At 37.1% G+C, this 13,619-nt stretch overlaps 1 protein-coding gene across 1 annotated transcript in view; it reads right to left on the bottom strand.

Moving 5' to 3' along the window:
* Window positions 1-4,674: 4,674 nt before the first annotated feature.
* LOC139943072 (uncharacterized) overlaps window positions 4,675-13,619 on the bottom strand; it is a 50,183-nt gene continuing 41,238 nt past the window's right edge. The window contains exons 2-4 of the mRNA XM_071939884.1: window positions 6,652-7,029; window positions 5,927-6,061; window positions 4,675-4,886 (exon numbers count right to left, since the gene is read on the bottom strand). Coding sequence (XP_071795985.1) covers window positions 4,765-4,886; window positions 5,927-6,061; window positions 6,652-7,029 — 635 coding nt within the window. The 3' untranslated portion in view covers window positions 4,675-4,764. The remainder of the gene's footprint in view (window positions 4,887-5,926; window positions 6,062-6,651; window positions 7,030-13,619) is intronic.

Below are 13,619 nucleotides of genomic sequence, written 5' to 3'. Positions count from 1 at the left end.
GTTGAGCTTACTGCAAAGCCAAAAAGAGAACATAGAGTATAATATTAAAAACTATAGAGGTAGAGGAAAAAATAAAGTACAAATCACAAAAACAATAACAGGAAGAATAACACACAAACGCAACACAAGTAAAACTTTACATTGTAGGTGAAACTTTGCCTAAAACTAACGGAGCACAATAATGCAACGAACAAATATATGGGGCCTCTACGAAAACAATTTAAAAGATGATACACAAATGAACACACACAAAATACGATTACACTTTTATTGCATGCATCAAACGTTTGAATGGGGGATTCGAATGAGGGATTCGAAAGGATGTTCAACTATAGATATTTGTTTGCGCACGAAACATTCCTAAAATGCTCACCCAACTGGTAAATTTAAATTAAATAGCTTATCTTATGCATTGTGTTAATGTAAATAATACTTTAGCAATAAATAGCCTTGAAGAAAACAATTAGTTAAAAGTACTCACAGAATAGTTAGAAGTTTTAAATGACGAAAAACACCATGTTTCAACCTCGTGATATGGTTTTGTTCCACATCCCTGGAAAAGAAAAAAAACAGTACAAACTCCTATATAAAATAATCGTACTTGTTAATAATTCAACACTGTGACACATTTTGTGCCCAAGTTCATTTCATTACCGAGTTAAAGCAAGTACATACGGGACAAAGGCACGATATTGCCAAGCTGCATACTGAGTGTCCACCTCAGTCTTTCGAACCGCATATTATTTCGAAAACAAAAATGCAAATTAAGGTTAAACAAACTAAGGATCATTTATTTCTAGTTTATTTTCCCTTCTATCCGGACATGGGTCATTGTGAACTACTCGCCTTTGTTTGTGCTTAATTAGCCGACCCTCTTTTAAAGGTTATAATATCGATATTGGTAAGTATATTAAATGTCATTGATTGTTTGCATTGGACCACTTTACGTTTTGTTTGATGACTTACAGGATGATGAGGTTCGGTAAAGCATCGAATGATCCGGGCTCCAAATCCGTGATTAGGTCTCGCCTCATTTTGCTGAAATTAATGATTTAATAGCAACAATTCTTTGTTGATGTGCGGAATGAAACACAGATAATTATTCCACACAAAAAACCCAAGCAGTCAGGTAAGTCTATGTTGTCCCTTTAGGCTACTTAACACTGTCCCATACTATGTGCAGTCAAGCTCTTAAAGAAAACACAATAGTCCCCCAATTGAGTTTTTGCTCTAAATTGAGTCGAATATAGGTTTTACCGGTCAATTTCGGCAAATGAACAGCCAATTTAAAGGCAGTGGACACTATTGGTAATTGTCAAAGACTAGCCTTCACACTTGTATCTCAACCTATGCATAAAATAACAAACCTGTGAAAATTTTAGCTAAATCGGTCATCAAAGTTGCGAGATAAAAATGAAAGAAAAAACACCCTTGTCACACGAAGTTGTGTGCGTTTAGATGGTTGATTTCGAGACCTCAAGTTCTAAATCTGAGGTATCGAAATCAAATTCTTGGAAAACTACTTTCTCGAAAACTATGGCACTTCAGAAGCAACCGTTTCTCACAATGTTTTACACCGTCAACCTCTACCCATTACTCGTCACCAAGAAAGGTGTTATGCCAATAATTATTTTGACTAATTACCAATAGTGTCCACTAAGCTATTCTATTTCGCGCGAAGTCGAATGCTACTAAAAAGGGTAGTTCGATTTCGTTTTACGATTAGTCAAATGTAATGTTGTGTTATTTGATTTAACAAAATGATCATTCAATTTAACAATTCATCAAAGCAGCATTTACATTCGCAGACGCTTCTTGAGTCATGTGTGTCACGAAAAAGAATGTTGATACGCTAAATTGAACAGAGTGTTAAAGGAATATGACTCGACTAAAAATGAAATAGAATGACCGAATTCTTAATTTGAAACGCAGTATCAACTGGAGAGGCAAAACAGCTTTAATTCGAACGCAAGAAAATAAAATTGGCTGCTCATTTACCGAATTTGACCGATAAAACCTATATTAAATGCTTTTACACTTGAACTGCACAATACATGTTCGTGTTATAACTTACATTCCATTCGTTCGTCTGGGTAGTTTTCTCATAGCATCAAGGGCGTCAGGGTGATTTGTACAGTTTACTTCCATCATTGGTATGTACAGAACACTGTTCATTTTACACGTGCAGCCTCGTGGACACAGTCGAAGATCTGGATTTATATATAAAGATAATATTGTGAATATATATATATATAAAGTTAACACATGTACTGCGAAAAAGTGAATAATCTATCAGTCTGGTATTTAAGTTGCACACTTTGGAGGAACAGCCAGTTTGTGGTAACAAGCTTAAAAGATGATGTATACGATTGGTAAATATTGTAACTATGAATCACCATAGATGAAGTAAAATGGGAAACAAATCTATTCGGTGTGGGACTAACATGGTTTGGAAAACTATGCACTAATAAGAACTGAGTCAGATAACGGTCCATGCAAAAATGGTTTCTCTTATTACGGAGGGTGAGTGTTACTTCGCAAAAGCTGAAAATAGAGAAGAAAAAACAAGTTTGGTACCCGCAGTCATTTCGCTATGCGTAGATTCACTAGACCTTTCTGTGGAGTACCGGGTTTTTTAAATATCTGCTGAGCATGTTAAGCTGTATTACACATGATCTTTTACGTGAACCTTGTTTAATATTGCTGTGTCAATATTAATTACGATGGACAAAAACACAACAATCTATTTTTCTATATACATCCTACGGACTGAGGGTGCAGTTTCCATCGGGGGGGGGGGGGGGGGGGCGGGGGGGGGGGGAGTCTGGAAAGGTGAAGCAGCAAAATCAACCCCTACCATAAACCATATAGGCCAGCCGTCAAGATCCCGAGCATTTTAGTTGTTAAGCAGGCCTGTTGTTAACGGACGGCGACGGAAATTATTATTGAAAGCATTGACCTTGTCAGTTAAAGTATAATATTATTACATTTCAACTGACAAGGTCAATGCTTTCAATTTAATGGAATTCCATTTCTTATATCACCCATTGTGTTGCATTCACCTTGGTACCATTTTGGGGACATGGTTTTATTTACGGTGATTCTATGAGATTCATTTTCATCGGTTTCACTTCCTTCGCGCATGTTTATAGTTTCGTTCGACAGAACATTCTGTGTAGATCAGACTGATTGTTTTAGCACAAACTCGTTCTTTGTTTCCTCACCTTAAATTTTGACTTTTGGTCTTTCCAACTTCGTTTTTATGTAAAAATATCCGACCAACCATCGAACTCCCCCGCTTTCTCATTCGTTGGTTGTTATTTCCTATCGATATGTGACACTCTGTTTTCATATATTTCTACTTGATTGTTTTTGTAACACTACCGGCGGTTTATTTCATATCGTGAAGGAGGAGGGGAGTAATTTGTCTAATTGCTTGCTCGACCTATTTTGCGTACATTCTATGTTGTATTTGAATGTATGGAGCAACATTAACCAGTGCTTCCAATTACCCCCCACTCAGCTACGAGACGTGCAGCTATCACCTGCTTGTAAACGATCGAACACCACTGACTGCTGCGGCCGGAGATGTGATGTCTGGACCCGTGGGAACTATGTCTCTTGACAGTTGCCTTTAGCTTGTGTCACCCCCACACAAACTCATCATACACACCACCAGACGTTTTGTATGATACTCACACGAAAAAAAGTGTTAATGCTCTAGGATATTATGTCTCTATGGCAAGTTGGCAACACAGTATCGTACACGTTTGTTTAAATAGTGAACGAGGCTTATGGCATGCCCCTAGGGAATCCTGTCGTTGACATTTGTATAGTTTATGTTACGCACGATCACTCAAAGACTCTGGACACTGTTGGTAATTATCAAGGACTAGTCTTCACTGTTGGTGTATCTCGACATATGCATAAAATAACGAGTAATGTGGAGCGGGTGATAGTATAAAACACTCTGAGAAACGGCTCCCTCTGGAGTGATGTAGTTTTCGAGAAAGAAGTAATTTTCCAGGAATTTGATTTCGAGACCTCAGATTTAGAATTTGAGGTATCGAAATCAAGTATCTGAAATCACACAACTTCGTGTGAAAAAGGTGTTTTTTGTTTCATAGTTATCTCGAAACTGCGACCACCAATTGAGCTCAAATGTTCACAGGTTTGTTATGTTATGCATATGTTGAGATACACTATTGTATGAAGGCTGGTCTTTGTCAATAGACCGATCCATTAAGCTCCGCCCCATTGCGTATTGACCAATCACAACGCAACGAAGGTCCGACAAAATAAGGTCCGACATGAGTGCTCGTATGCTTGGCGTGCGCGGCAGATTGTTCAGAAAGGCGATGGAGAGGCTCACGTGTTCTTGCTCACACGTGCGTCGTGGGCGGAGCCTAATGGATCGGTCTATTAACAATAGTGTCCAGTGTCTCTAAGGACAACTTAAAGATTAATCCCGTTTTTCAAGTACCGGGGCTTGAAACCGGAATAGAAGTCTAAATTTTCCCAAGAGGGACAATATTTATGCGAATTCTGAGGACGATTTTCATAGTTTAAATATATTATTTTGTGTATCCTTAAAAAAAAAAAAAAATAAATAAAAAAAAAAAAAAAAGTTGAACACAAAACAAAATAGTATTAAGACATTATACACATAAAACAATACACAACAAAAACTAAGTTGTTTAATCAACAACAGTGAATCGTTGTGAAAGGTCGGGTTGCTTGACAAAGGATGTCGTGAATGCCAAATTACGTACCGCATAATTGTTCATCTTCACCATTCGGACAGTCTATGATGCCGTCACAATGGAATCTCCTTTGAAGACACGTGGTACCATTGTTACAGCGCTCCTTTAATGGACACAAATGACCTTCATTCAAGCAAAACGAACAAAATCACAAGAAAAAGTATATAATTAATGTCTTATTACGATTTACTGGAAATGATGGGTACAATTTCAAAAATTTATTTTCAAAACAACAACAACAACAACAACAACAACAACAACAACAACAACAACAACAACAACAACAGCATCAACAACAACCAGAAAAAAAAAACGCGAAATAGATGACAGCAACAACAAGAAAAGCGAAAACGAAAACAACGATGGCGAGGATGACAGGAACAACATGTACAGCAACAGCAACAGCGACAATGACAACGACAACAGCAATGACAAGAACAACATCTTCCTTCCTGAATCAACATTTGTTAGCCTAGGCTGACCTTTCTTCATGGTCTCCTTATTTATATACATATGACACTATTCGTAATTGTCAATGACCAGCATGTGCATACAATTAAAATAAAACTGTGAACATTTGAGCTCAATTGGTCGTCGAAGTTGCGAGGTAATAATGAAGAAAAAAAATTGTCACTCGAACTTGTGCGCTTTCAGATGCTTGATTTCGATACCCCATTCTCTAAATCTGAGGTATCGAAATCAAATTCGTGGAGATGTACTTCTTTCTCGAAAACTACGTCACTTCAGAGGGTGCCGTTTCTTACATTGGTTTAAACTATCAACCTCTCTCCATTACTCATTACCAAGTAAGGATTTATGCTAATACATATTATTTTGAGTAATTAAACAAAGTGACGAATGCCTTAATATGCTGGATTGTGTTTTGATGCAACCCTAAAAGAATGCCGAATGATCGTTTGATGGAACTTCCGCTCTCTCATTAATTGTGAAGTGAAACATTTAAACAATTTAATACATCGTGCTAAGAGTTATTCTACACGGCCCAATTATTGTTGATAGGTTAGACCGGACAAAACATATTATCTTCAGTCTTCTGATTTTAGTAAATGCGTTTTGAGGTTACACCTGAATTAAAGAATAACATAAATAAAACAGCACAGTTACTGTTTGTATTCCATCTTATGACGTCATGAACGACCTACCACAATTTCGCTCGTCTGATTGGTCTGGACAATCCAATATGGCGTCACAGCGCCCGGCTCTATCCACACAGGCGTCTCCGCTGTCGCAAAGAAATTGTGCGGTTCTGTTGTTGCAGTTGCTATGCAGGGAATAATCTGTATGAATTGAATTGATTGTGAAAACACACAAGAACAGTTCCTCTTCTGAGTTTCGGCTCAGGTTGATCGTCATGATGCAAAGTTTCAATGGCTTTTTTAATTGATGCGTATGTAAAGCAAAACAACATTGTTGGTTCCTGAATAGTACAAGGTTGTTTTTTATGAAACATAATATGCGGACTCGGTTCCTCAAAAACGTGCCATAATCCCAGTCATTTATATGGTGTTAGCGCAAATTTTTCCATAACTTTAAAAAAGATGTCACCATGACGGGACAATGCAATAAGGGAGAACAATAACTCCAATATCCTAACTTGCAAATCATTCAGTGGATGAGTTAGACAGGTTAAACGTTGATCCTGATTGGATATCAAACCTAGCAAACGTCTGTGCAGGTTTTGCAATGTCGCTTATTATTGCTGTAATGTTATTAATGTAATGTAGACAAAATTAGTACCGCGAAAAATATTCTCAATGTCGTAAAGCTTATCGCGAATCTTAGCATGGTCATAAATGTCCAGAAATATTGTTGTTTTGGTTTGCAGTTTTCACAATAATACTTAACGAAATTGATGTAAACCACTTACCTGCTGCAACTTGTAGTAGTTTCAGCGAGAACCGTGCATTCACATTTGACTCTGATCCGGCTGACCAATCAACGCCTTCTGCCCAAAAGGTCACTTTGATCACGTGACCGTAAGACACAACTTCGCGTAGCTTGGCCTCGCGTGGATTTCGTACAATGTATTGTGTGTCATTTGAAACTGTCATATCGGAAATGCTGAACGAAGCGCTGAATGGCCAGATTTGCAAATCATTTACAGTTATTTGTATCCGTGTACCCTTTGATGATATAATTGTCCATTCACAATCTGTTGGTGTGATGACGTCAGATGGGTAACCAGGTGATTGTAGATGAAGTGATTCCATTGGCTCAAGTTTAATCGAAGCACTCCCACACGTATCTGTATTGAAACAAAAGAGTTACAGTCAATTGTTGATTTGTGTTTGGACTTTGTATCACTCATTCATTCAGATTCAGAAACAGCAGCCGCACAGTCGAAAACGCGAAACAATAATATCAGTTAATTTTTTTGTTTTTTCTTTCTTTTCTTCTTTTTTTAAGATCAGTGCACAGTATTTGCAATGCGGATACTGAAATTGATGCAGCGTAGGTCGAATCAAGCAGTAGACAAACACCACATGGATTATTTTAAAAGCAATACTCATTTTCAATTCACCATCGACTTGTTATGAACATACTGAAAAACAACATTTATTATACATTTTGTATAAAAAGTGCAATGTCGGATATTTGAGTGAGGTTTATTTTGCACAGAGCCCTTCTAAGATTAACATTGTTTGGTTGAACAATTTCTCTCAAAACACAAAGTAAAAAAAAAAAAATAAAAAAATATTAATTCAAACGACGCTGTGTCTAGCTAATTGATATAAAAGGCTCGTTGTTTTAATATCTTAAGCCTCTTTTACCACTCCGTCCAGCTCAAAAAAAAAACGTTCTGCAATATTTGTCTTCCCCATATCTAGATACTTTTTTTGTATTGTGGTGTCAACTGCAATTTTTCTTCATTACGCATCAAACTTGTGATAAAGCGTGACACGAAAATAGGCTTGCGAACAGTTTGAAAACATTACGGCCCAGTAACTTTAATTTACTTGTCCTTAACATATATGTTTTTATTATGCATTTTATCTAATTGTTTTTCTTTGTCACAGTGTGGCTTATTTCATTACTGTGATTTAACTTGTCATTTGATATTAAAACGGGAAACTCCATGATTATAACACTTCTCAAGAAATTGCAACCGTGGAAGTGGAGTTTTCTTACGTCCTATTTGCTTCTCTGGTGTGATAATTTAATTGCATAGCTATATTTTTCCAAATGAAACCAGCTTTAAATTAATGAATAAGTATAAAAGCTTGTATCCGGTCTTCTTGTTTGGAAACTACAAAGCTTTTGAAACTAAGCAATGACAATCGTGAAGATTACAGATTTACATGTAACTTAAGCGGTCTATGGATAATAATGGTTGAAACATCCCTTGAAATAATTCTGTCTGAAATGTCATATTTTATTTGATGAGAAGTAAATAATCTAACTTCGCGTTTGGAGTTTATCGCTCAGTGGGCGTTTTACTCAATTTTGTTTGGCATCGATGCAATGCAAAATTTATATTCGGTTATTCACTATTCTCTCGTGACCCAGATGGCCGATCGATCTCAAACTTATACAGGTTTGTCAGTTTATGTAAATGCTGAATTACATAAAGTGCTAACATTGCCAGCAACTGTTTTTTTGTAAGCACAGTAATATTCCTTTTAAAGAAACTGGATACTATTGGTAACTGCCAAAGACTTGTTGTATCTCAACATATGCATACAATAACAAACCTGTGAAAATTTGAGCTCAATATTAATGAAAGAAAAAACACCTTCGTCGCACCATGGTCACACGAAGTTGTGTGCTTTCAGATGCTTAATTTCGAGACCTCAAATTCTAAATCTGAGGTCTCGAAGTCAAATTCGTGGAAAGTTACTTCTTTCTCGAAAACTACGTCACTTCAGAGGAAGCTGTTTCTCACAATGTTTAATACTATCAACCTCTCCCCATTACTCGTCACCAAGTAAGGTTTTACGCTAATAATTATTTTGAGTTATTACCAATAGTGTCCACTGCCTTTAACAACAGGCACTCAATTTTGATGACGCGGTATTTAAAGCTTGTAAAATGGACACGATGCCGATGTTTGGGCGTTTCGTTTACTGGAATGAGAATTGAATTGCATAGCTATCTTTTCCCCGATGCAAACCGGATTAACAATTATGTAAAGGTTGTATCCGGTCTGTATTGTGTAAACATTTACAAAGCTTTTGATTTATACCAAGAAGAATTAAATAAGCAGGGACTCAGTTGGGAGGACGCGGGATTTAAATTAAAGCCTGTTGAATGGGATACAGTGGTTGATCTATATCGTATTACGGACACGCGATGCAAAGCAAGAACGCCGCAGGGTCATGTCATGAATGGTTTCACTCTCTGGAACGATCTTATCTTTATGCATACAGCCATCAACTGTCTGCCATAGTGAGCATTTTATGCGTCGATGCAAATTGTTCATAAAACGAAAGTGGATACCCAATTGGTTTGTGTTAAAAGTGCAAGGGGTAAATATAGCTTATCTTTTCTTTTGTGGGGTCACATGGTGGAATATTTGACATGCGCTCCCAACGCTGAAAGCCGTCTTCATTAAAGCTCAATAAGCATCCCCATAACCACCTCACCAACCATAGTCGTTCTTTACTACGAACTGGGCAGCAAATTACAGTAATCCGTCGTAAAAACCGACCAAATGACTAACTTCCTCATGTCCTTTTTTTTAGACGACGATCGAGCATTTTACTTTGTTAACCTAATGGACTAGAATAAGGTTATATACCAATTTCATAGAGCTGCTTAAGCACAAAATTGTGCGTAAGCGAAACAATCCTTGCGTAGTAAAATCAGATTATCGGCCGAGATTTCACTCGTGCTAAGTAACCAACAGCTAAATACTAGTCACAAGCAATGTATATGGCATGAAATTTCGGCCAGAAACATGTGTACAATAAGCGAGCTATTTTCGTGCTTAAACATTTGTTTTGCTTAAGCAGCTCTATGAAATTGGCCCCAGGTTGTTAATGGAAATTTGGCTGTAGTGTATATAACAACGGAAAAAAGGCCACAATCGAGCCAGCTCTTTGTTTGTAGTTCTATTTTGTATGTCTTCTGAGCCTAAGATCTGACAAAAGACTGATTAATCTAAAACCTTTATAACGTGTCTAAGTCAGCAATGCTGATTCTGTAAGACCGTTCTGGCCTTGACGCCAAGACAATTGCAACTGGGAAAAAAAATCAACGTTTAAAACGAGGGCAAGTTAACTTACAGTGTCCTTGCACCGAATTCGTAACATACTGGAATTTAAAGAAGTAGTTACAGGAACGGTTGAAAATTAAGGACGGTTTGTCAAATCATGGGGTAATATAATTATCGGATACTCTAAACAAATGATGACCACAACAGTATTTTGGTTATAAAAGCATTGTTTGTAGAATAAACTTTCAATTTAGATGGGTGTTGTTTTCGAAAAATGTTGGGATAATTATAAAACTGCTGTGAATTGTACAGGCTTCTGGTGAAAAATAACAATACTAGGAACCGGATAGGTTCACATCGGCAAACTTCAGCGCAAACACTTACAACCCACTAACACAAATAATAATAAATATAGTTGGTTTTTCGGTCAAATTCCTTTAGCACTCTGTTCAATTTAGTGTATCGTCATTCTTTTTCGAGACACATACACCTTAAAAAGCGTCTGTGAAGTTGAATGCTGCTTTGATGAATGTTAAATTTAATGATTATTTTGATAAATTGAATGACGCAACATTATATTAATTTGACTAGTCTTAAAACGAAATCGAAGGACCCTTTTTTTAGTAGCATTCGATTTCGCGCGATATATAATAATAGCTTGGTGGTAAAATTGGCTGCCCATTTGCCGAAATTTACCAAGAAAACATATACCCCCCAAAATAAGGAAATATATACAAACATATTTCACGTGTTGTTCCCTCATAATGTTCATTTCCTTTGACTGTGAAGCCTACTCTGTTTGGTATCACATTCGGTATTTTTGTTTTATTTCTTTTTTTCAGTTTGGAAATGCATCTGAAGTAAATTAAAATTGAAAAGTTTATTGGTTTTAGTTATTTTTTTCACGAATGTAAAATGTAATATCTGTTTGCAGTGCTTGTAATAAGGGAACAATCAATACAAGTAAAGATCCGACACCATTTGAAAAAGGCTTGCGTGTGTCTTCATCTGGTCGAGCGCATAATTTTGTTTGATTGAACAATTGTATGTAACATAAATTCCAGTCCACATTTTGGTTTTATACAGACCATCAATAAATGCATGACTTTGGAGCGTGGTATTTGGTTCTGGTTTAGAGTAGTCCGTTAGTGACGGATTTTACTCTTGAGTAAAATACTAAATCGGTCATTTCGTTTGGCTTGTCAGTACCAGTAGTATCCACTTAAAATGTCTTGAACCAAGTTCATTTGAACCTTCAAACAGTGTGGTATACTTTGATAGATACAAAGTAATGTAAAATAATAGTTTTAAGGTTTTCATAAGAATGTGTGTAATGACCTTGTTGATCCTGTGTTAGCAAGCGCCACATCTTAAATCAAGTGTAACTTTTTACAGGATAATAAAATGACAAAATAAACATCACTTACTTGGTTTAAAATTAAATTTGCTTTCATTTGATACCAAACACAACATACTTTGGGTAAATTATGGGTAATTAACCCCCGGGTTTTAATTACCCCCCGGGGAAAAGATTTCCCCGACCCCAATTGGTCCTTACTTTTTGGTGGTAACTGACACCCATACCTACCATTATCAGTTGAAATCAGCTTCTTTCCAATTTTTTTCCCAGATGAATCCTAATATAGGGATACTATGCACCAAAGTAGGTTAGTGAACAATATTGTTAAAAACAGTGATTGTGAAAAACATGACCAAGCTTTATTTCACCACAGCTATACAAGTACATGACTTGTGTATTTTACCAAAGAAAAGAACACCAAGACAGCAAGGCACATATATAAGGCATGTCAATGAATGGAACACGAGTAGGTGCCCCGTTGGCCTTAGATGATCAGAAACTATTAATGATGATGGACACGGCGAGCATTCTGATGCCGTTGGGTTTAATTTCCCCATGCGGAAACATCTGAAACATTATACTATGTACTTTACAGTTTCCGTACACCAAGAATTACACTTTCTGTGACACCTCATGCCAGTATACAACACATGTCAAGAGCAACTACTCTATCGAACGGATAGCGCTCAAGGCGCGGCGAAATAATACAGTTTACGTTCTACCTTCAATCAAAGATGCACCATTAAATTGGAGCCAGTAGTTAAACAATAGTGACGAATAATGTTGCGTTTGAAATACTTTGCAGTCTAGTTCCCTGTTGTATTGTCATTTATACTTTTTTTTTTTTACTATTATATTCGTTCTGTTATTAACCTTCATATAAACAGTTGACTAAAGAGAGGTTTAATTACTGGTAGGTCAATATAATTATCTAAACTTGACCTAATATGTATTTCCGGGTTTTGAGGGTTCGAAATGGCTGTCGGCAATCATGGTTTGTAACAATACTGCAATTACCCACTTGACTAATACTTGACACAGAAATGTTAAGGAAATAATATAGGCAGCCTGGGTTTGTTCATCTTCTATTTCAATATGTTTTGATCAAAAGCTGTTAAAAATGGCACTCCATAATGTGAAACTCCAACCTGTATGCTGGCTGGCCAAAGGCTACAGAGAAGATCCGTGCACGAACGCCATCTCACTGTATCCGCCACTCCGAGCTTGCTGCTTGCCCAAACCATCCCCTGGGAGCCCCCATAAGGCAAGGCATCTCGTGGGAGAAGATGTATCTTCTTCGTAGACACCCTGAAACGAGACACCAGCTTGGCCATCGCTGAGGAACTAAGCTCGGGCATGTTGGATCGGAACATCTGGAGAGAAATCACTGGGCAGGCTCGAGCTTCCATATGGCGCTCGACTTGATGTTAATGATGATGATGATGATGATGATGATGATGATGATGATGAGTGATTCGATCCAAAATGTGATTTATACTGTGGCCATGTCGTTTATTTGGATGGATGGTGTTAAAGGAACTGGTTGCCTTGGATCGGTCGAGTTGGTCTTTCAAAAGCGTTTGTAACCGTTTGTTATAAAATGCATAATGGTTAGAAAGATGTTTTAAAAGTAGAATACAATGGTCCACACAAGTTTGCCTCGAAATTCCGTGGTTTTTCTTCCACTTTGCTAACTAAAACACGGTCGGTCATTTATGGGAGTCAACAATTTGACTCCAATACATGACCGACCGTGTTTGTCGACAAGGTAAAAGGAAAACCATGCAATTCCGAGTGATACTTGTGTGGATCATGATATTCTACTTTTAAAATATCTTTCTAATCATATGCATTTTACAACAAATGGTTACAAACACTTTTCAAAGACCAACTCGACCGATCCAAGGCAATGTGTTCCTTTAACTTGTTTCGCTTGCTGATTGTTGATTTCAATACAATCATCTACTTGCTTCTGAATAACTTTAATCCGAATAGACACTTCCCATGATATATATAAATTGTACATAGCGCGTACGCACTATTATTTTGTTTGGCAAACATAATGAAACATCGAGCTGTTTTGTACACGGCTAATGGCTGCATGACGCAGAGGCATTTGCGCGTTTGCTTAGTGCACAAGGGAAAGGTCCATTGCTCCAGGCAATTGTCGTTATTTCCTTGGGCCAATTTCATAGAGCTGCTTCAGCAAAAAAGTCGCTTAACCACGAAAATACTTTGCTTATTTTACACATGTTACTGGACAAAATTTCATGCCATATACATTGCTTATGACTGGTATTTAGCTGTTGTTTACTTATCA

This window comes from Asterias amurensis, chromosome 10 (genome assembly GCF_032118995.1).
Source record: "Asterias amurensis chromosome 10, ASM3211899v1".
Classification (NCBI taxonomy): domain Eukaryota; kingdom Metazoa; phylum Echinodermata; class Asteroidea; order Forcipulatida; family Asteriidae; genus Asterias; species Asterias amurensis.
Note: the sequence above shows the minus strand (reverse complement) of the source record. Positions and strands in the feature narration are given on the sequence as shown.